This window comes from Telopea speciosissima, chromosome 4 (assembly GCF_018873765.1).
Source record: "Telopea speciosissima isolate NSW1024214 ecotype Mountain lineage chromosome 4, Tspe_v1, whole genome shotgun sequence".
Classification (NCBI taxonomy): Eukaryota; Viridiplantae; Streptophyta; class Magnoliopsida; order Proteales; family Proteaceae; genus Telopea; species Telopea speciosissima.
This window is the reverse complement of record NC_057919.1, coordinates 31,477,594-31,500,523: the sequence shown is the minus strand read 5'-3', so window position 1 is coordinate 31,500,523 and position 22,930 is coordinate 31,477,594. Positions and strand designations below refer to the sequence as shown.

General features: G+C 40.0%; 1 protein-coding gene and 1 non-coding gene across 3 annotated transcripts; both read left to right on the top strand.

Moving 5' to 3' along the window:
- Positions 1–17,342: 17,342 nt before the first annotated feature.
- TRNAR-UCG lies at positions 17,343–17,416 on the top strand. Its single transcript has one exon. It is a non-coding gene; the product is annotated as a tRNA-Arg (tRNA).
- A 203-nt stretch (positions 17,417–17,619) lies between these two features.
- LOC122660228 (DNA-dependent metalloprotease WSS1-like) lies at positions 17,620–22,680 on the top strand. 2 transcript variants are annotated; one of them, XM_043855446.1, is made up of 5 exons: positions 17,620–17,671; positions 18,814–18,986; positions 19,073–19,268; positions 21,176–21,655; positions 22,326–22,680. In XM_043855446.1, the coding sequence occupies exons 2-5, from the start codon at positions 18,832–18,834 to the stop codon at positions 22,515–22,517; spliced, it is 1,023 nt and encodes a 340-aa protein (XP_043711381.1). In that variant the 5' UTR covers positions 17,620–17,671; positions 18,814–18,831; the 3' UTR covers positions 22,518–22,680. The 2 variants fall into 2 exon arrangements, with proteins under 2 accessions (XP_043711381.1, XP_043711380.1); XM_043855445.1 differs by having other exon boundaries at positions 17,627–17,664; positions 18,812–18,986.
- The last annotated feature ends 250 nt before the right edge of the window (positions 22,681–22,930 follow it).

Here is a 22,930-nt window from a genome sequence, read left to right as displayed (position 1 = left end):
AATGCCACCCCACTAAGGGCCAAAATGTCAATTTGGGCCCAAAAACTAATGGAAATAGCCTTGTAACAGTTAATTAGTGATGTCAGCATGTTAGTAATATTGTAAAGACAATTTTCCCCTTCCCATTGCAAGAACTAAACCTAGCTTCTTCTTCCTTAGTCGAACTTCCATCTCATCTGTTGTAGCATCACCTTCTGCAGCTGGCCACACTTACCTCTCCAACCTACAATTCACCTGCAACTCTGCTCCACGTCTTTGCACACATACTAACAACCAAAGAACCTTGAAGAAACAACCTCACTCTGGCGAGTACCCCCAAATGTAAGTTCTCACAAAACCAGGGTCCTTAAAATCAAATTGTTGGGTTTCAAAATCGTTTTTTTTTTTTTTTTTTTTTTTGCCCTCATCTTCATTTGTAGAATTGATATTTTTTGGAGCCTGTAAATGCATGATCTGTATTGACATTAATAAACCATGATCATCCCCTTGATGTACCCTAGAGAACACTCACACACCACTCACGGACTTGTAGACACATACACACACAGATTAGGGTGCTAGCTTACCCCTGATGCACCTAACACACATACACACACACACACACATACACATACACCCCGAGCCCTAGTACACACCCACCCACACGTACCCCACCCCATTGCCCCTTTCTACCCCCTAGCACAGACATACCCCACACACCCCCCCTTCTGCCCCTGTTGCACCTAGTACACACCCACCCCACACCCAACCCCATTGCCCCTACTGCACCTAGCACACACACACACACACACACCCCACCCCATTGCCCCTTACTGCTACTAGCATAGGCACCCCACCACACACACTCCACCCCATTGCCACTGCTTCACCTAGCACACACACACCCCCCATACCCCGCCCCATTGCCCCTTATCACAGACACACCCCACACCCCCCTTCTGCCCTTGCTGAACCTACCATACACACACCCCATACCCAACCCCATTGCCCCTGCTGGACCTACCACACACACACCCCACCCCATTGCCCCTTACTACCCCTTGCACAGGCACCCCACTCCCTTCTGCCCTTGCTGCACCTAGCACACACACACCCCATACCCCACCCCATTGCCCCTGCTGCACCTACCACACACACACACCCCACCCCCCATTGACCCTTACTACCCCTAGCACAAGCACCCCACCCCCTTTTGCCCCTGCTGCACCTAGCACACATAGACCCCCCCACACACATAACCCCATTGCCCCTGCTGCACCTACCACATACACACACACCCCATCACACACACCCAACCCCATTGCCCCTGCTGCACCTACCACACACACACACACACACCACCTCATTGCCCCTTATTGTCCCTATCATAGACACCCCCCCCCCTTTTGCCCTAGCTGCACCTACCACACACACACCCCACACCCAACTCCATTGCCCCTATTGCACCTACCACACACACACCCCACACCATTGCCCTTGTTGCACCTAGCACACACACACACACACACACACCCCCTTATTTGTGGAGTGTTTTAATCATAAGGTGTGCCTATTTTTCTAATGCTTGTAGGATGGATTTATTCATAGGTTATTACTATTATGATGGAAATGTTTCATATAAGGTAATTGACAGAGATAGGTATGGATCTATCAATTTGGTGCATGACATCTATAGCACAGTCCTAGGTCATATACCAGATGGTAGGACTTTGACTTTCAAATGCAAAGCTACACTACCTGGTGGGAATGAGGATATAGAGACGTGGGATGATCAATCTGTGATGCAGTTGTTTGACAACTATGATAATGACAAAGTCATTAGACTGCATGTCTTCAATGTGTAAGAGAGTGAGACTGACCAAAGAGGCCAATCTTATAAGATTAATGGGTTTGAACATGAGGTGATTGGTAGAGCCACTAATGTAAGAAGGCAAAGATATGTAGTTGGTGAGTCTACAATGCTGAGACAGCAAAGTGTTACTGCTCCTAGTAATAGTAAAATGCCAAAAAAGACTGTCAAAAGGGGTGGTGCTATAAGCCTTGGTGTAACAAATAGGATGCCTTCCAATTTTGCAAGATCTAATGTGTATGAACCTATGGAGTTGAATGAATCAAGTGATGATGATAAATGGCAACTTTGTGAGGATGAGCAGGATAAAGAAAGTGGTGGAACTTCAAATTCTTCACATGATGATGACAATGAATCTGAAGAAGTAGTAAGTGATGTGGATACAAAGAAAGTTGGTTAGGAAGGGGATGATGAATCAGATTATGTTCCTGAGAAAGATAAAGATGAAGATGATTCAGATAGTGATGGTATTTCAAATTATGATTCTAAAGAGTACCATTCACAATTTTCCAAAAAAAAAAATGGGTTGAATGCTAGGAATATTGGAGTTGGCTGAAGGGATGACTTTTGATTGTGTGGAACAATATAGAACTCACTTGAAGAATTCTGCAATTCAAGAGGGGTTTGAACTTCATAGGCTCAAAAATGAGAGGACTAGAGTAACTATGATTTGTGTAAATAATGGTTGCCCTTGGAGGATACATGCTTCTCCTGCAGTTGATGGCAAGTCTTTCATTGTAAAATTATACGCAGACAAACATACTTGTAGTGGAAGAAAGACAAAAATGGCAGCAGCTAACTCCAAATAGATAGCAGGTAAACTTGGTCCCCACATCAGGACAGATCCTGCAATGACCATTAAAAGCATGGAAGCAATGATGAAGGTATAGTATGGATTGCAACTAAGCAAGCAATAGTTGTATAGGACAAGAATGAATGCCAAAGAAGAGATTGAAGGCAACCATTCTCAATCATTTGCACAGTTGCAAGCTTATCTTGAATTGATTGATCAGTATAACCCAGGAGTAGTAATCAAGATTCAAATGGTGGAGAGACAAGATATGAATCAAAATCATGTGTTTAAGAGGGTATTTGTATGTTTTAAAGCATGTATAAAAGGTTTTGTACAAGGATGCAAACCATTTTTGGGACTAGATGGTTGCCACCTTAAGGGAAAGTATGGAGGTGTTTTTTTGGCAGTAATATCATTAGATGGAAATAATGGATTATTTTCAGTTGCTTTTAGGGTAATAGAGGCTGAGAGAAAAGACAGTTGGATGTGGTTCCATGACTGCTTAAACATTGCTCTACAATCAGAGGCAGACCCCACTTGACCTTTATATTTAACAAACAGAAGGTTAGTAATTATTATTTAGGTTAATAGTTGTTAGATATTTTCTTACATTTATATGCATAACTTAACATATATGATTTGTCAATCATTTACAGGGTCTAATTGATACAATTCAACAACAATTCCCTCGATGTAATCAGAGACATTGTTGTAGGCATTTATATAACAACTTTAGGGGTGTTTATCCTGGAGCAATGTTGACTATATTTTGGGCTGCTGCCAAAGCATCCACTGCTGTTGACTTCCAGAAAGCTATGGGGGAGATGAAAGATACACACAAGTTCATGACTGATTGATGAGAAACCCTCCTACTGGTCAAGACATGCCTTTGATCATGGTGCCAAGACTGACCATATGACTAACAACATGACCGAGTCATTCAACCAGTGGATCGCACCTTATAGAGACAAGCCAATAGTGAATTTGATTGACCAACTTAGGGTGCAGTTGATGACAAGGTTTCAACAGAGGTATGCTAATGCTTGCAGTTTCATGGGTATAGTTACACCAACTATTAAGAAGAGATTGGATTCTATTGAAAGGTCAGCAAGGGGTTGCACTGCATATGCAGTAGGTCTGTATGAGTTTGAAATCAATGATGGAAATCAAGTAGTTGTGGAGAACTTGGATGATAGAACTTTACCTGTAAAATCTGGGAAGCAACTAGGCTGCCTTGTAAGCATGCAGCCCATGCTATTGCTATTAAAAGACAGAACATTGAAGACTACTGTGATCCATACTACTATGTGCAAAGATATCAACTAGCATACGGAGAGATGATCCATGCACAACTAGATATAACAGGATTATCTGAGAGTAGTAGATATGGTGTGGTGCAGCCCCCTATGAGAAGGAGACCTGGCTGGCCCAATAAAAATAGAAGAGGATCTGTTGGTGAAGGAGCCCCTCCAGACTTCAAAAGAAGATCATCATCAGTAAGATGTAGCAAGTGCAATTAGTTAGATCACAACAAGAGAACCTACAAAGGGGGTGCAATGAAAGGGAAAAGGAAAAGAGTGGGTAGTGAAGTAAAATTTTTTGATTAATACTCTAACTAGTTTTATTTCATACTTATATATATATATATATTTATATATCACATTTTCTATTCAAAGGTTTGTTTTCAAGGTTTAGAATTAAAGCATTAATAAATCAAAACAGATTATCAAAAGGACCTTTATCCCATCCCTTAACCCTAATGCTCATGTAGATGTCATACAACAACATTATTTCATAAAATATTTTACTTTACATGAAAGAACTTATGTAATATTTTCAACCAAATATTAAATTGGGAAATTGAAGGACAATGGAGCTCCAAAACCCAAGAGTTGGAAATTCCAAAGAGATTGTCCTCATTTTTTTTGTTCATCCTTATTTAAAATCCTAGAGAAACCCAGTCGACATAGAAAATCCAAAAGTGCATTCATTAATGTAAGACCTTGCAGATAAAATGCATTTCAATTAAATAACCGTTTCTTTTAGGTTTTGAATAAATAGTGATAAACATCCATATGCTCAATTCAATGGTGCTTAAAATATAGTATGATAACCTAATATGCCATACTACCCAAGAAGGATGCTACTGGCAAAACGATGTCTTCTATCTATATTTAGGAAAAAAATATATTGGAAAGAAAAGAAAAATCTACATACCTAATATGGGTTATTTTGGGGGCTAACCTACCAATATGGTTTGAGTAACTGAAGAGTGGCTCTTACAATGGAAACTTACCTTCGTAAATAGAGTATTAACGATAAAAATTATTATTTCATCAAAAAAAAAATGATAAAAATTATTTTTTGGCGATAAAACTTCTACCACAAAAAACCAAATTTGTTGTAGTATCTGAAATAACAAATTTCCGATCTAAGAACCCCTAAAAGTAAACAATGGGGGGGGGGGGAGATTTTGACACTTGATTGCTCCCGAAAAATTTATTTAAATAATATTAGAGCACTTTTATTCTTACGATTTCGACTCGATAGGAGAAATACATGAGAGTGAGAGAGAGAGAGAGAGAGAGGTTGAGAATGAGAGAATAATATTGTGTATTATATAGGAGCATTTTTGTCGACTTAAGAAGCATATCAAACAATGGGTAGATTGAGATATTCATGGGAGTCATTTTCCTTTTCCATTTCATTCATTCTTAATATCCAGTTTCTACCCTTTACCAAAAAAAAATATCCAGTTTTTACTGCATCCAAACAAACTGACAACACACAGAAGGTTCAAGAAAATTTACAGCAGCATCATTCTATTTATGGATTCCTTCCGATGCCCTTTTTTTATGTGAAGACTGAGGGTTTCGCCCTTTCAAAACTTTCAATAGAAGGGTTATTTTAGACATTTCATTGTTCTAAATGAACAATGAAATGTGAAAGGGAGTGTAGTTTCGTTTTTTGAACTCATGTTATGGGAATCTTTTTTCCAAAGGAAAATCCTAATAATAAAAGATCAAATTCTTGTGGAACTTAAATTGGGTATGCAATGTTTTAAAGGAGTGATGGACCCAACGGTAAACCTATTAAGCCATCGGCCTGTTTATGTGAAAGCTCTGAATCAGTGCCTTGACTGGACTTTCCTTGAAAAGTCATGAATTCGTCAATGAACCATCTGTTTATCAAAAAAAAAAAAAAAAAAAAAGCCATTGAACCATCTGATGGTCAAACATTTCTGACTATCAATGAACCAGAGAATCATTGAGCCTATATTAAGTTTTTAAAGCTGGGGAGACTTGAACATATGCCAACTTGCCTGGTCCCTTACAATGTGCCATTGTATCATATCAAATAGAAGGCCTCAGCCTTTTATATACTAACCAACTTATATCCTGCCGTCTCCTTCAGATTGCCAATATAAAAAAGATGAAAAAGTCAGAAGAGTTTCTTAATAAGGCTTGCTTTCGGTAGTCAGCAATCCTACCAATGATCAATTCTATGTATATTCGTGAAAATGAATATAAGATGTCTATCATACAAAAACTTCTTTGGAAAGCGGTGGTGGTTGAAGTGATGCTAGTGGTGGGGGTGGCTTCTACTCACTGAATAGTAATTCAGGAGTTGAGCATCCTAGAAATGGATTGAGATGGTTATTTGGCTTTGGTTGTGAAGCCACTAGTTGGATCAATGGAGACAACAATGGTCAAAAGAATAACAAATATATAGCAGCTATTCCTATGACATGGATCTGACGGACTCTCGATTGAGGAAGGATACAAGCCGTCAAAGAGGTAGTACTTGAGAGACGTAATATGTTTGGAGAGATCGAGAGAGAGACAGAGAGAGAAAGAGAGAGAGTACTTGAATATCAGCCGAATATAGCAAAGCCACAGATGGCAAGCTATATTCGGTCCAGCCTTGAGTATTTTCCTTCCTAGGATCTTCCTTTGATGGAGAGCACAATTACAGCAACTGTATAACCAGCAGAATCTTCCTATTATTGTATGTACCTTTGTATAGCAAGACAACAGCTGTATCCTTCTCAGTTGATCGTGTATGAATAACACACTGTAAACTCTTGTAATCTTAGTGAATATCAATATAATATTACAGTTATTCTCTCAAGCTATCATGGTATCAGAGCCATCTTAAAAACTCAAACGAGTTCCTTTTTTTTTTTCAGATCTTCTCTTTCACTTGCTTAGACAATCCACCATGGGGGACCCAATCACGTCTACGCCAGTCTCTTCAACATCCACAGATCTGCTACATGCTGCTGCCTCCATCAACTCCACAGTTTCTTCTCCCCTCCCAGTATTACATAACCCATCTGTGCTCACTGATCCGATCATCAGCCTTCCCCAAAACCTGTCTCCAGCGGTTCCCAACGCCCACCATTATATATCAATTAAACTCTCACCCAAAAACTTCATCTACTGGCGTACCCAGATTGAAGCTTTCCTTCAAGGTCAGAACCTTTTTGTGTTCCTCGATGGTACTAATCCCTGCCCAACGGATCCATGAACAGCAGCTACGTGGCGTCAACAAGATGCCGTGCTACGCAATCTTCTTCTCTCTTCTCTAACAGAGGAGGTTTTTCCTCTCATAATTGGGAAAACCACGAGCAGGGAAATATGGGACACCCTGACAACGGCCTATGCATCTGCTTCCGCTACACGCATTCTCTCCTTGCACATTGCTCTGCAAGATCTTGTGCACCAACCTGATGAATCTGTTGCCTCATTTTTGCGACGTGCTAAAGCAATCGCCGATGATCTTGCCGCTGCCGGAGCACCAATTTCCGCCACCGATTTTAACATCCATATTTTCCGATCCTTGAGATCAGATCTTCGAGATATTATTCCTACATTAGCGGGGCGCCTCATGCCTGTTTCATATGATGATTTACACTCACAGCTCGTGACACATGAGTTCTTGCATCGGTCCTCTTTGAAAAAATTATCCATCGTTGATGCTAGCAGCAGCTCAACGACTCCCACAGCAAACATTGCCACCCGTGATACATCTTCACCAAATCAGCCCAGCTGGGCCCATCAGACCGTGGTGCTTCTAGGGGAGGGAGAAGTGGGCGTGGTGGTCGCGGTGGTCGTGGCCGTGGCTATCGTTCCAATCAGCAGGGCAGGTTGTGGTGCACTTTTTGCAACCGCAACACACATAATACAACAAATTGCTATTTTAAACCACAACACCCAGCCCCACATCCATCAGCATATCACACCTACTACCCACCACCACTGCCTTACCCATATCAGCCCCAACAGCCTTGGCCGAATACCTCCCACCCCTCCCCACCATCGTACCCTTCCATGTCCCCTCCATCCCATGCCATATGGTACCCTGACACTGGTGCTACCCACCACGTTACACCGGACTTGCAGGCCCTGTCATCTTATGATGCGTATTCAGGTACTGATCAACTCCATATCGGGAATGGTAAGGGTCTCTCAATTACTCATACTAGTCATTCTTCATTTCCTTCAGCTCATGGTTCCTTTCGTCTTTCTAATGTACTTTGTGTTCTCGATATGCAAAAATCCCTTGTTTCTGTTCAACGTTTTGCTCGTGACAACAATGTGTTTTTTGAGTTTCACCCGTCTTCTTTTTTTGTGAAGGATCAGAAAACCAGGTGCACCCTTCTTTCCTGTCCGAGCAATAATGGTCTTCACGTGTTTCCAGCAGCACATTCAGCGCCAATTGCCAATATTGCTGAGCGCACTTCTTCTGATGGGTGGCATCGTCGCCTTGGCCATCCCCATGTCCAAGTTTTTAAACATATTATTCGTAAACACAATTTACCTGTTTCTAGTTCTTCGTTGAACCATCTTTGTTCGGCCTGCCAACTTGGAAAATCGAGTAGGCAAACTTTACATTCCTCAGAATTTCGTAGCTCATTTCCTTTAGATGTAATTTTTATGGACATTTGGGGACCCTCGCATTTTATTTCGGTTAATGGTTTTAGATATTTTATTATATTTGTGGATGATCACACCCGTTACATTTGGTATTACCTGTTAGTTCGTCGCTCGGAGGCCTTTGATGTATTTAAAAGATTTCAGGCTCTTGTAGAACGCCTGTTTTCCAGAAAAATTAAGGCCGTCCAATCAGATGGGGGTGGGGAATTTCGTTCATTTTCCAATTTCTTTGCATCCTTAGGGATTCAACACCAGTTTGCCTGTCCCCACACCCATGAACAACAAGGCACTATCGAAAGGCGCCATCGCCACATTGTTGAAACCGGGTTAACCTTGCTTGCCCAAGGAATGGTGCCTCATCACTATTGGCATTTTACGTTTGAGACAGCGGTCTATCTTATAAATCGCTTGCCGTCTCATGCTACTGGAGGTAAATCTCCTTTTGCGCTTCTTTATAATCGCTCTCCTGATTATACTTTTTTACGAATTTTTGTGGTTTATGTTTTCCAAATCTTAGACCTTACAACTCTTACAAAATGGAATTTCGCTCAACTCCCTGTGTGTTCTTGGGGTATAGCCCCTCCCATTCTAGGTACCGTTGCATGGATATTTCCTCAAAAAAAATATACATTGCACGGCATGTCCGTTTTAATGAGACCATATTTCCTTTTTCTTCTTCTCAACCATCTCTTCTTGGCCCCGTTCCCTCAACCGTCCCATCTCCACCATGGGCATTGGTACCACTTATGCACCACATGGCAGGACCCTCATTCCCCACACCTAAACAACCTAACTATGTGGCCCCTACACCTCTATAGCCACAAAACCAGCCTCATTCACCAATACATATACCAACTTTTCCATCACCAAATCCTACAACAACACAACCGATCAGCCCTCCACCAACTTCACCAGCCAGCCTGCCACCCCACCATGTGGCAGCCCGACCCGGCCCAAAAATAAGAACTCTATCAGACCTTTATGCTACAACCCAACCCATACCATACCCGCAGCCCTTGCCTGCAACCTCAAGCCCACATGCTTTCTCATCCACTACCCAACCTGATGATGCTGAACCCACCTGTTACAGCCAAGCTAAGCGCAGCCCTGCATGGCGGGCTGCTATGGCAGATGAGTTTAATGCACTGCTAAGAAATGGCACTTGGTCCCTTGTTCCTCCCAACCCTAGATTTAATGTTGTTGGATGTAAGTGGGTGTACAGGATCAAGAAGAAAGTCGATGGGTCAGTCGAGCGCTACAAGGCCCGCCTTGTTGCCAAGGGCTTTCATCAACAACAAGGATTGGACTATAATGAAACTTTCAGTCCAGTGGTCAAAGCCACAACTATCAGGACGGTTCTTTCCTTGGTTGTGACAAAAGGGTGGCCCATACGCCTGCTAGATGTTAGCAATGCTTTTCTCCATGGCAATTTATCTGAGGACGTGCACATGGTTCAGCCACCAGGATTTGAGGACCCCACTCACCCTGATTATGTTTGCAGGTTACATCGTTCTCTCTATGGGCTCAAACAAGCCCCACGGGCCTAGTTCCATCGTCTGTCTCAATTTCTCCTCCAAACGGGTTTCCGAACCTCACTGACGGATCCGTCCCTATTTATATATCTCAATCAAGGGACGACCTATGTTTTGGTCTATGTAGATGACATTTTGGTCATGAGCAGCCATCCGCAACATATATCAACTCTTCTTGAACATCTGTCCAAGGAATTTTCTATAAAGGACCTCGGCCTGCTACACTATTTCTTGGGCATTGAGGCTGTACCTCATTCACAGGGCCTTATTCTATCTCAACAGAGGTATATTTTGGATTTGTTACAGAAGACTGGAATGACAGACTGCAAGGCAGTCCTCACACCTGTTCCGGTCTCCAGTTAGCCTATGAAGACAGGGGGTGCACTTTTTCCTGATGTCACATTGTATTGCTCCACTGTAGGAGCCTTGCAGTATGTCACACTCACTAGACCTGATGTCGCATATGCAGTAAATCGGGCTTGTCAACACATGCACGCCCCCACAGATGAACATTGGTCCCTTGTCAAGCGTATCCTACGCTACCTCAAAAGCACAAAGAGTCATGGTCTTCTGATTGACTAGAGGCCCAGCTCCCATCTTCAGGCCTATTCGGATGCTGGCTGGGCTGGTGACAACATTGATCGCCGATCCACAGGGGGTTTCGCTATTTTTCTTGGCAGTAACTTACTATCTTGGTCCTCTCGTAAGCAGCGTACGGTGGCTCGCTCTTCGACAGAGGCCGAATATAAAACAGTGGTTGATGCCACAGCCGAGTTGACATGGCTGATGGCCTTATTCAAAGAACTCGGAGTTTCAATACCGCACCCTCCCACCCTATGGTGTGACAATATTGGGGCCACATACCTCTCAGCCAATCCTGTGTTTCATGCCCGCACGAAACACATTGAGATAGACTATCACTTCGTCCGCGAAAAGGTCGCTCGCTGAGAAATCTCAATTCAGTTCATTTCGACAACAGACCAATTAGCGGATATTTTCACCAAAGGTTTGTCCTCGACCCGGTTCAGGTTCCTTAATGACAAGCTAAAGATCCGACCCATCGAATCCTCAGCTTGAGGGGGTGTATCAGCCGAATATAGCAAAGCCACAAATGGCAAACTATATTCGGTCCAGCCTTGAGTATTTTCCTTCCTAGGATCTTCCTTTGATGGAGAGCACAATTACAGCAACTGTATAACCAGCAGAATCTTCCTATTATTGTATGTACCTTTGTATAGCAAGACAACAGCTATATCCTTCTCAGTTGATCGTGTATAAATAACACACTGTAAACTCTTGTAATCTTAGTGAATATCAATATAATATTACAGTTATTCTCTCAAGCTATCATTGAAGAACGTACTTAATTGTTTGCCACCATGGATTGAACATTTCTGATAGATGGAACATATGATTTTTTTATGGGATGAAACTAAAATAAGTCCAAAAAAAAACTAACATGATAAGATTAAAAAAAAAAAAAAAAACTTAAAATTGCAGTGAGGCCATAAAGAACAGAATCTATAAGGCTACAACGGTTAATTATTGAAAAAGGGACCATCCTTGCCTGCTCTAACCCGCCTCAATCTGTCATTTAATAAACACTATGTTCAACGATTTAAATGTGCAAACATGGAGCGTACCTGTTCATTTGCATGATAAAAACTAGAACCAAACACTTACAAGTTTGATCAAATTTCAATGGCCAGATTCAGATATGCGAGCCAAAACTACAAATAGAAAAAAAAAAAAACTCAAGATCCCAAAAAAAAAAAAAAAAAAAGGAAGTTACGAACTTTCAATCAAAGCAGCAAATCAGTCCAAAATTTTAGTCGAATGTAGTTTTGGAATAGAACAACATAATTCCATCGAGATGATCAATACTTGAAGGGAACTTTTTCAGATCAAGAACTTGAAAAACATGGCACCGAAGGTAATGTAGTTGCCAAAAATAATATGGCATGGCACCATCGGAGCAAGATATTCTTCATCAAATACAGAAATCCCTTGTTACATATGTATATAAGAACCAAAGGAACCCATTAATCAAAGATGCGGCAGCAGTGGTGATGGTGTTCTATAGAGATCTTCGCCGATTCAATCGCTGAAGATGGTTGCAGTACAGGTTGCGGAGATTGTAGTGAGAGAAATCACAAGATCCATAAAGTTTGAAAGGTCAGTTCTCATGTTATATATATATAACATTATATATATATAATGTTATTTTTTTTTGCTGGAGTAGAGAAAGGAAAGTGGAAACAGCAGTCAGGGTGATACTAGTAACTCCCAGAGGCAAATCAGATCAAACACTGCATCTACAGAGACAAGTAGGTATATACAAGAGAGAGTGAGATCAAAGATGGCAGCCTATAGGGCAAGACGGAATTCAAAAGTTGCTAGTAGTTTAGCCACAGAGGGTAGTGGTCAATAGTTGTAGGTGTTGGTTTGATTTATTGGAAATTTGGGTCTTTAATGAATGCTTATTATGTGAGGAGTGTTTGTAGGGAAATTTGGGAAGTTTTAAGCTGTAATATTTGACATGGAACAGATGGATGCTATGACCCATTATTTTGAATGCTTTTTAAGTTGTAATATTTTTTATTGAATAGATGGATGCTATGTTTATGCCAATGGATGTGATCATCTTAATATAATGAATTTGATTGTCTACAAGTCTTTATTTATGTGTCCCTTTAGTATATTGGAATCACCAAGTAGTTTGGAAAAAACTTACACCCACTCAATGCCAAAGACCATTCTCTTTTCATTACTAATACTAACAACTTAAAAGACCATTCCCTTCTCATAACCAAGTTTCTAAAGTTACATCATACTTTAAAAAAAGTTTCATCATACTTTAAAAGCTAGCAGTACAAAGTTCACCATATAGAGAATCAATACAATTAGGGACACAAGAAATATTTTTGCAGACATCTCATCCTTCAGTTGTTGCACTCCATTTGGGTTAATTCCACTCCCATCAATCATGCGATTGTTTCTTGGTATAATTGTAGACATGGCCAGATTTCGCATATCTTCCTTTGGGTAGCACCAATCAAAGAAATTACAGTCTCCTTTGTCTTTTCTGGGACAGTTGTAGTAGAGTCTGTTTGGATTTTGCTCGGACTCTGAAATCCTAACTGCAGCTCAATATCCACATTCACATTTCAATTTCTCAAATTTCAATGCCCTTGAATTTGTACTGTTAATATTAGGACATTATTATATGTTAAATGGACAAAATATATCTCAAATATATGTTAAAAGGGTATTTCAAGTTTTCAAATTTCAATGGGAGTGGGTGTGGGTGTGAATGTGTGTGTGTGTGTATGGTGTACAACAAAGTGCAGGGGCAAGGGTGGGTGTGTGTGTGTTTGGTACAACAAGGGGCAGGGGTGTGTGGGTGTGTATATGTGTGGTTCAACAAAGTGCAAGGGCAGGGGTGTGTGTGTGTGTGGGGTGGGTGGGTGGGTGGGTGGGTGTTCTCAGGTACAGCAAGGGGCAAAGCAGGGGTGTGTGTGGGTGGGTGAGTGGGTGCTCAGGTAAAGGAAGGGGCTGAGCAAGTGTTGTGTGGGTGGATGTTCACAGGTACAACAAAGGGTTTAAAGGTTCTGCAGGAGAAAGAGGAGAAGATAGCAGGAGAAAGAGAAGGATATAGAAGGAGAAAGAGAGGGAGATGTAATGGAGAGGAGAAGATGGAAGCAGGTGGAAGCAATGGAACTCAGGTGCCCTAGTTCTGAACCTGTGGTTGCTGCTTCTCCGGTGTGCTGGTCACAAATATGGAAGCTACGAAGCTCGGGTGCCCTAGGTCTTTCAAAGGTTTGAACTCCCAACGATAAGATTAGGTCGAGGTTGGGTTTTTTCTGTTTTTAGTAGAAAGGGTAGTTTAGTTATTTTATTTCCACTCAATTAACCCTCAGTTATTTCCATTAGTTTTTGGGCCCAAATTGATATTTTGACCCTTAGTGAGGTGGCATTAATTTAATAGTCCATCGGAGAGGGTGTCGCTGAAAATTTCCCTTATATTAATTGTTCAAGCTAAAAGCTATTCTCAACTTCTCATATGATTTGGTATTTCAAAAGGGAATTAAAATCTGAGAACAATAGAAAGTGGCAGGTAAGTCAAGCATAAAAATCAAAGTGACTTTATGGGTTCCCAGAATTAATGTTCCAATTTCCAAGCACCAACGACCAAGTAAAGATAGAGTGGCTTTCATGCAAGAGATTATTTATGATTGGCTTCCTCCTTGTTGTGACCACTGCATGGTATTCGGACATGTCACTTTAAAGTGTGTTTTCTCCACAAATGCCAGCTCTAGTTTGTCTTAGCATGATTTACCTTCGAGGGGCAGGGACCCTTTGCAGACCTCTCCGATTGCTCCTCATAGATCGGTGTCGGAGAAGACAGCCATTGCTGCTCTTGCCTCAACTGCAATCCACTCAGGTATGAGGATGGGTCTCACCTCTGAAGTGCTACCTACCACTTTGGCCGTTGCCCAATCCTTGCCTTCCACCTATCCTGGGCCAACACATATTCCTCAGATATTGCAGCCTTCCAGTGTTTTGAACTCCTTGCAAGTTGTGGAAACCGATACTTACCACATCAATGATAAAACCCATATGCCCAATGCTACATGTTACGTGTCCACTAATAGGTTTGCCATCTTATCTGAGAATACCATGGAGCTCCCACTTCAGGCCACGTCCACTGTTGCAAGTGGCTTGGATGATGGCGATGCAAATATCTCTGAGGGCCTTGGTCAGTTGGAGACTGTTTTGAATAGGTCTCCCAAAGCCCAAGTAGATGGCCCACCAATGAATTCCCTCATTTTTGTTGGCATAGAGGGCCCAATTAGCCATGTAGAAATTGCTCCTCAGCGCCCTAGGCATGTTGATGATGCGATTCCGTGCTGATCTCCATTGTCTCATGATGTTGTCATCAACCCAGCCAGCAATGAAGATGTGTTGAACCCAAGTGGCATTGTGACTATCAATGGTCAAACTTCTACTAAGGGAAAGAAAAGAAAGGGTAAAAAAGAAAAAAAACATCAAGTTAACATTGAGGAGGCCGGACCAAGGTGGGGAGGCCCATCATCATATGGAAATTGAAGCAAGCTCTCCAATTGGGATGGAATTAATTTTTGATTTGGGGGGAGAGTCATCTCCCATTGTAGAAGATATTGGGGTTATTGGTAGGGTTAATGGTGCCATTTTTTATCAAGAGAATCCTTCCTTAGATTCTAATCGAAGTAGGAGTTAGGTGATCCCTCTCATTCTTCTCTATAACCCTAATGGGAAGAATGTCAACTTTATATATAGGTGATTAGTTGTTTGGGTTTGAATTTGTTATTTTGTTCATATATGAGTGGTCTCCTTTCAGCTTGATTTGGCTGTAGGTTATCCCTTGTTTTGTTGTGGAGCTTTCTCCTTGTATTCTTTTTTGTTCTTTCCATCTATTTTTTGGAGGGAGGAAAGATTCTCTATTCTTTTTGTTTTTTAATATAATTTTCATTCATCCAAAAAAAAAAACGATAGAGTTCCAAATTCAAAAGATTTATAACCTTTTTCACTTCTGTATATATGTGTGTTTGTACCAAGTCAATTATGAAAGAGACAGCTAGTCCACATGGACAGTAGAAAGAGCTAAGGAGTTACAGGATTGCCCAGTCAATATATTAACTTTACCATACAATTTACTTAAAAAATAAAGGGCTCACAAATTGATACAACCAATGCCACGCTGCCATCGACCACATTGCTTGCCAGCATCGGTTGCCATGGTTCATCTTCATAATCACCCAACTTGATTTTAACAAGTAGTATATTGATTCTTTATTGTATTAAGTACACTTGTATTCCCACTCTGGATTTCTTTCATTTCAAGAGAATTCATGTAGTCAAATTGAGTGACTCATCTATGATTCCATACAATTCTTGCGACGACCACAAGTTGGGAATGCAAATATAATTTTATTAATTCTATACGAGTCCCGATCGATTTGAACCATCATCTAACCATCATCTCCTAGGAACAATCCTAAGTACTCTTCCTTTTTGAGCTAGAGACTCACTTTGCAGTTCTGCTATTTACTTTAAGGGTGCACATTCTCTATCTGCAAGCGCATCTGGGTGAAGGTTGTGCCCAGACATATGGGGCGGGGTTTGCGTCATTGGGGGATGGGCAATGGGCTGGTCATTTCGCCCACCCACCTTGTCTAGGCGTACTCTACGCCCCGAGTGCAAAGAACTTTATCCTTTATTTTAAACATTATTACCACTGTCTAATCATAGAATTATTCAGAAAAGAGTCATTGTCTCAACCTCTGATAGTTAAAATGGGAAGGACAAAACAACGGTGTTCGGGACGTATGTGTTCTAAATGGATCAAAACTTTAACGGGACGATAAAAAATACGGTCAAATATGTCAAGAATGACAAAAGAACGAAAACAGACAATACATGTTTTAAACGTTTATATTTAAACAATACCATACCAAAAAAAGAACAACATACATATATAATTTGAAGAATTATTACTTAATTAATATCTGCATTTAATAATCCTAACATCCAATTATTCAAAAAGTTTATTTATTATCTATTCACTTATCAATTAATCTCTTGTGATTTCATTTTATATTAAAGCCTTGGGGTTAACAGTGGCTTATTGATCATATGATAAGTTAGTTGAGGGACTAATGACTGATGTTACACCATTGGATCTTGCTTCTCTTCTCCTTCTTCAAGGCCGATGGCATTGCTGAAGAGTGAAGACCGTCCATCTTTATTCCTCTTCTTCTTCTTCATCTCCATTCGGTTGCAATGGCAATTGTAGGTCTCCGTCCATCTCTCTTCCTCTTCTTCTTCTTCTTTGTTGTAAATCGTTTCTTATATGGACATCTTTTAATTCAATTTTTTTTATATGAGGATTACAAATACTGAGTTCTTTTTGTTTTTTGGTTTGAAAATATTGTCTCCCCCAGTTGTTACTTTGTCTCCGACAATGATTATTACTGTTTTTGATGAATTTGGTGAGGATTTTCAGCTAGGTTATTATGGTTTGATTTGTACTTAGCATGCTGAGAACAACAACTGCCTATTGTGTGATGGAAGGCAACACTCCGTTTTTTTATTTTTCATTTATTTTCTCTTAGTCTGAGTTGTTACTAAATTGTTCTTTATGGGGCTTTGGTCAATATCATTATCAGAGAATTATTCTCCACATCAATGACCGCATAGCGCAGTGGATTAGCGCGTCTGACTTCGGATCAGAAGGTCGTGGGTTCGACTCCCACTGTGGTCGGTGAATCATATAGTTTTGGGTTTAGAGAGGGTCCATAAGTCCATTGGTAGGTTCTGGATCTTCCCCCCACGTGGCCATATTTAATCCGTCTATTCCCTTTTTCTTGAAAGTTAAGAAAGAAAACCCAACCGATTATTTAAAATAAAAACCAAAAAACTCCCCCAACAGTACTGTCACTTCTCCTGACAGTCGTCTTCCGAAGCTCATTCTGCAATCCTTCCGTTCCCTTCCTTTGTCATTGCTTCCAACTACAAGGTATTCTTTCTCTCTCTCTCTCTGTGATTGTTTGTGTTGTTTCGAATTTAACTCCACTAATAGGGTTCTTTTCAAATTCAGCAATCTGGTAATCAGAGAATTGTTCTCTCCAAATTCAGCAATCTGGTTTTCTGAAATATACGTAAATTATCCTAAATTTTCGATTAATTTTTATTTTTCGTCCTGAGTTTCTGGGTCTGTAGTACTACGTTTAGTGTGTATGTAGTAATTGGGTCTTTGTTTCTGAGTGGAGTCTTCAAGGTGGAATTGCTTTACTAACTAAAGGGCTTTTGATTTCTTATTATCTTCTGAATGCATGTTTCAAGACATTGTTAGACGAATCATATGTGACCTATTCCTTATCTTATGTTTCTGATAGACTTTTCATAAACAAATTTAGAGCATGCTAAAGTAGTCATCCACAAAAGTATAATTTACCTGGTACCCATAATCCCTTCTTTAAGAAGGAAAAAAAGTTCTTTCTTTGATTCTCAAACTTTTGGTTTGGTTTAAGGTGTGCTAGGACACCTGCTAACTATTTAGAAGATGCTTATTGCTTTTCTGAAATCATTTTTACTAAATGATAATTATTCTGGAGTTGTCAAACTTGGACCTGTCTGCACATCACCTTTTAGCCTCAATCAGATGTTCAATTCAAGTTTTGTAATTTGAGTTTGGTTATTAATTGGACTGACAAGATTTGCAAGTTATTTTTTAGAGTGGTAGAATTTTTTTTTCTCATATTCAATGAATCCAATTGAAATTTTGGATATTATCCCTCCCCCTTTCCTCCTCTATTTTTTAAGTGCACCATTTGGTAGAAAAGGCCATCTTTTTTTTTTCAGAGGTATTGAAGCTAAAACTTGTTCTCTTCTGTTCAAAATAATTTCATGTTAATTGATTCATTCCTTGATGGAAATTAGATCTTAATGCTACTCAATAAGAGCCTGTTGTGTTGATATTGAGCAATATTTTGTCAAAAAAATTCATGCTTATAATCACAAAATGAGTATGATATGGTCTTCTACGTTGATTTTTGTGGCTAAGCTTCTATTTTATCCAAATCAATATCAAATGCTTGAGCTGCATTCATCTATCTGAAACTGAGAAAACACTGGTTGTTTGCTTCTATTTCTAGTTAGGATTTCTGTCAACTTCACATGGATCTCAATGATCTTAACAAGGTCTGGGAAGTCAAGCCTCTCAAAAAGGTTGGGGAGGATGAAGCAAGGAAGATTCTTGAGAATGTAGCAAAACAAGTGCAACCAATCATGCGCAAACGAAAATGGAGAGTCAAGCTCCTTTCAGAGTTCTGGTACTGATCTCTCTTTCCTTTTCTATAGTAAAATATTTAATTATATATTTATTTTACATTCTCTAATGGAAAATTAAAAAATGCAGCCCTGCCAATCCTTCTCTTTTAGGATTGAACATTGGAGGAGGTGTGGAAGTTAAGCTCAGATTGCGGAGGCCAAACAGAGAGTGGGATTTTTTCCCTTATACCCAGATTCTTGATACTATGTTGCATGAGCTCTGCCATAATGAGCATGGTCCTCATAATGCTGAATTTTACAAGCTATTGGATGAAATCAGAATGGTTTTGCTCCTTATCTCTCCCATTTATGTTTCCTTGGAACACTTATTTGAAGTTAGAAATTGACATAGTAAATTGTTGACTTTCTTCTATGCGTTATGATATAGTGAACTAGAGAGAGTGGGATTTCACAGAACCGGTTGAGACTCTATGATGCAGAAACATCACCAAAAGAAGCTGTTTTTTGATAGGAATAAGTCTAGGGTTAGGTTATATATATGTTGGGCCTTTGGTCCCATGGGTTTTCAATATAATAGGTCACTTTCATGGACCTAAAGTAGGGGTAAATAGGTTGCATACGGGATTTGCTTCTATACTTAGTTTATTTCTATGTTTTAGTAAAATTGAACCGGTCCAAAACTGGTTTGAACTAGTGGTTCAATTTAAGTGACTTGAGTCACCTTTCTTTTATTTGTTTTCGTTATAAGTTGGGTCCACACCTCTCCACAAATTTGAGAGAGGTTGTGATGTGTAATTAGAGTCGACTAGGTGCTTTTAGACTCCTAGGCTGATTAGGACAGCAGGCCTTTGGCCACTATAAATAAAAAGAATTCGGTGGAGAGTTTTCCCACCTCTGAATTTTTGAAAATTATTATTGCTGCTCTGCAACTTGATTTCTTCTTTGAAGAATTGCTTTGTGTCTGATCAAAGCTGGTGGGATTGGTGTTTGATCCAATTGACACCTTGCGGTGTGAAGCCCGAGTGGTTCCTATGAAGATCTCCTTCACGTTTCAGTTCAAGATTCAATTTTTATTCAAGTTTTTCCAGCAAAACAAGTTGCTGCCAGGACAATTCTGCAACTACAAGTAAGTTGGAAGCATCCCCATCCCCATCCTTCTCCTAATCCTCTATAACCCCAACCCTAGCTTTCCCCCCTTTCTAGTTTCACTTTCCCATAACCTAAAACCTGCACAGACCAATTCACCCATCAAAACCACATCAAACCAGAACCGAATTACACCTCTGCCCCTATAGCACTCGATCCAAACTCTAGCCCCATCCTCCCATTCTATACCCTAGATCCCTTCAATTTTCATTATTTAAAAACCCGAAACCCTAAACCTAATTTTCTGTTAATTCAAGTTTACACACTTTCATCTATCAAAACATCTCAGGGCCTTCACTGATTGACTCACCTATCTAAACTTGACATAACCCATATATTCACCTGTTCATAGTAGAACCTGGTTGTTGGCTTCTAGTTGGACCCCTTCTAGTCTAGGACTACATTACTCTATTAGAGTTTTTCTATGCTGTACTTGGAGCATTACGAACTCAATGTGCCCGAACAAGCTAATATTTTATGAGGTCAGTAAAAGTTAGCTTGTTGACCTTGGTTAGCTAGGAGCTTGAATGCCACAACAAGCCAATATTTATGAGTTCAATAATCCTCCAACTTTCTACAACAGATGGTAACAGAACATCTACCTTCAAGCTAATTTGGGGAACCATCCTTAAAAACTATTCATATATTGTTCACTCAGCCTATCAATTAAGGATAAACTAGAAGTGGAACAATCAGAGCTGCTTCAAGCTGATTGCAGAAATACCTGATATAATTACCTGGAAAGTTTACTGTTGCTTACATTTCATGACCGGCTTCAGTAGATCCTACTTTTATTGTTCTGCCAGCATATTTGGCAATCTATAATTTTTTTTATAAACATTTCCCCTAATATTGGAAACGGTTTTTGTTATTCATCAGGGAAAAACTATGTGTTGTTGTGTCTATGGTTTTCCTTTACATATGTTGAATTATTCAGGCAGAATTATTTTTTTCTTCCTGATTTACGAACTGACACCCATGAAAAAAATCATCTGTTCTATGTATCTTTTCTCCCAACTTTAATTATTATATCATAATTTTGCTTCTCTGATTTCATTCATTTTTAATCTCTGCTCTTCTTTAGGAATGTGAGGATCTTATGGCCAAAGGAATAACTGGCACTGGTCAGGGATTTGATCTTCCTGGAAGACGTCTGGGTGGTATTTCACATCGACCTCCTTTGTCATCTCTCCGCCAGGCTGCCCTTGCTGCAGCAGAAAACAGAGCACGTCAAGGAGCTCTATTACCATCAGGACCAAAGCGCTTGGGTGGTGATAGCGAGATTATGGTTGCACTTAGTCCAATACAAGCTGCAGCAATGGCAGCGGAAAGGAGATTGCATGATGATTTATGGTGCGGGTCCAAAACTCTTGAAGAAAGTAACACTGTTATGCCAGGGAAGATTGGACCACCTATAGGGTCTTCTGAGACATCTAAAGAAGATTCTGTGCGTGATATTCCTTTCCGAACTTCAGCTTCTGGATCCATGCATAATCATGGAAAGTCAGGCAGTAGATACGATGGTTCACTTTGGGAGTGCACTGCATGTACTCTGCTTAATCAGGTGATATTCTAATCTTCTTCATTAGACTGCCACTATATGCATGAATGCTATTTTCTAGATCATTAGGAATAATGTTGGGCTGTTTTGTATGGATCATGAACTAACCATTCTACTTTGTGAAACATTTTTTCAATTTTTACATCTAATATGTGGGTGAATGTTGGATCACTCAAACAGTCAAACCACAAACTAAACGAGGTCGATTTTCTTAACCTGTGATTCTCTGTTGGACAAGTTAAGGACATGATAATTCTCCTCTTCTAAATTTTCACATTAATCCGATTTACCATATGGTTGGATAAAAGTTATTCTTGGGACTTTTAGGCAGTTGTTGATCTATATTTTTTCTAAAATTATTGATCAGGACAGTGTGCTAATCATGCTTATTCCAAAAGAACATAATTGGGACATACTGTTCTAAAGAGGAGAAATATTTGCAAAATTTTGCTCAAAAAATTTCAGAACAGACTTCCTGCTTGTGCTGATCAAATTCACTTGCCTACTACTGACAACCATCTTTCAGTTTGAGATGTTCCTCTCTCTCTATCTCTCTCTCTAAGTTCTGTCTGGCCTTCGCAAATTTACTGCACATCTTTTCTTGTTCCTTATAGATTTTCCTCTAAATGTATTTGATACTTCAGAATCTTATACGATGTTTGTCCTATTGTAGCCACTTGCACTAACTTGTGAAGCCTGTGACACCCAAAAGCAAAAAGATGCGGGAAACATGCTCAAGATCTGGTCTTGCAAATTCTGTACCCTAGAGAACAGTGTTAAGTCAGAGAGATGCTTAGCTTGTGGGGAGTGGAGATATTCATATGGCCCACCAGCATCCACCAAAGGTCCCTATCTTGGAACCTGAAAGTTTCAAGCCTAAACTGCTGTACTAGCACAGGGTATAGAAAATCTCTTGCAACTACTTTGTGATTCAAATGTATTAAATTAGAACAAAGTTACAGTTATAGTGTAGAGTATGAACAACCCTTGTATCAGCCCATGATAATTTAGTGATACATTTAAATTGCACAGGGTACCAGGGTACATTCATTTACCCTTTTTAAAATGTATATAGTGTATGCTTTATATCTTTGTATCTTGTCTTAGACCTGTCCAGTGAGGGTTATCAATATCAGCAGTGACCTCGGTTTGCACTCCATCTGATGCATCTTGCATGATTCATGCCAGACTAGTTCCAGAATAGATTGCATATGAAAAGATATAAATGTTCCAAAGATTTGAGGGCAATATGGTAGAAAAAATCTTTTCCCAATTTCA

Excerpts from the sequence above, each read along its gene's own strand:
- LOC122660228 (XM_043855446.1), top strand. The coding sequence starts at position 18,832 with ATGGATCTCAATGATCTTAACAAGGTCTGGGAAGTCAAGCCTCTCAAA. Across the intron at positions 18,987-19,072 it reads AAGCTCCTTTCAGAGTTCTG|CCCTGCCAATCCTTCTCTTT; the intron begins GTACTGATCTCT and ends TAAAAAATGCAG. Across the intron at positions 21,656-22,325 it reads CATGTACTCTGCTTAATCAG|CCACTTGCACTAACTTGTGA; the intron begins GTGATATTCTAA and ends GTCCTATTGTAG.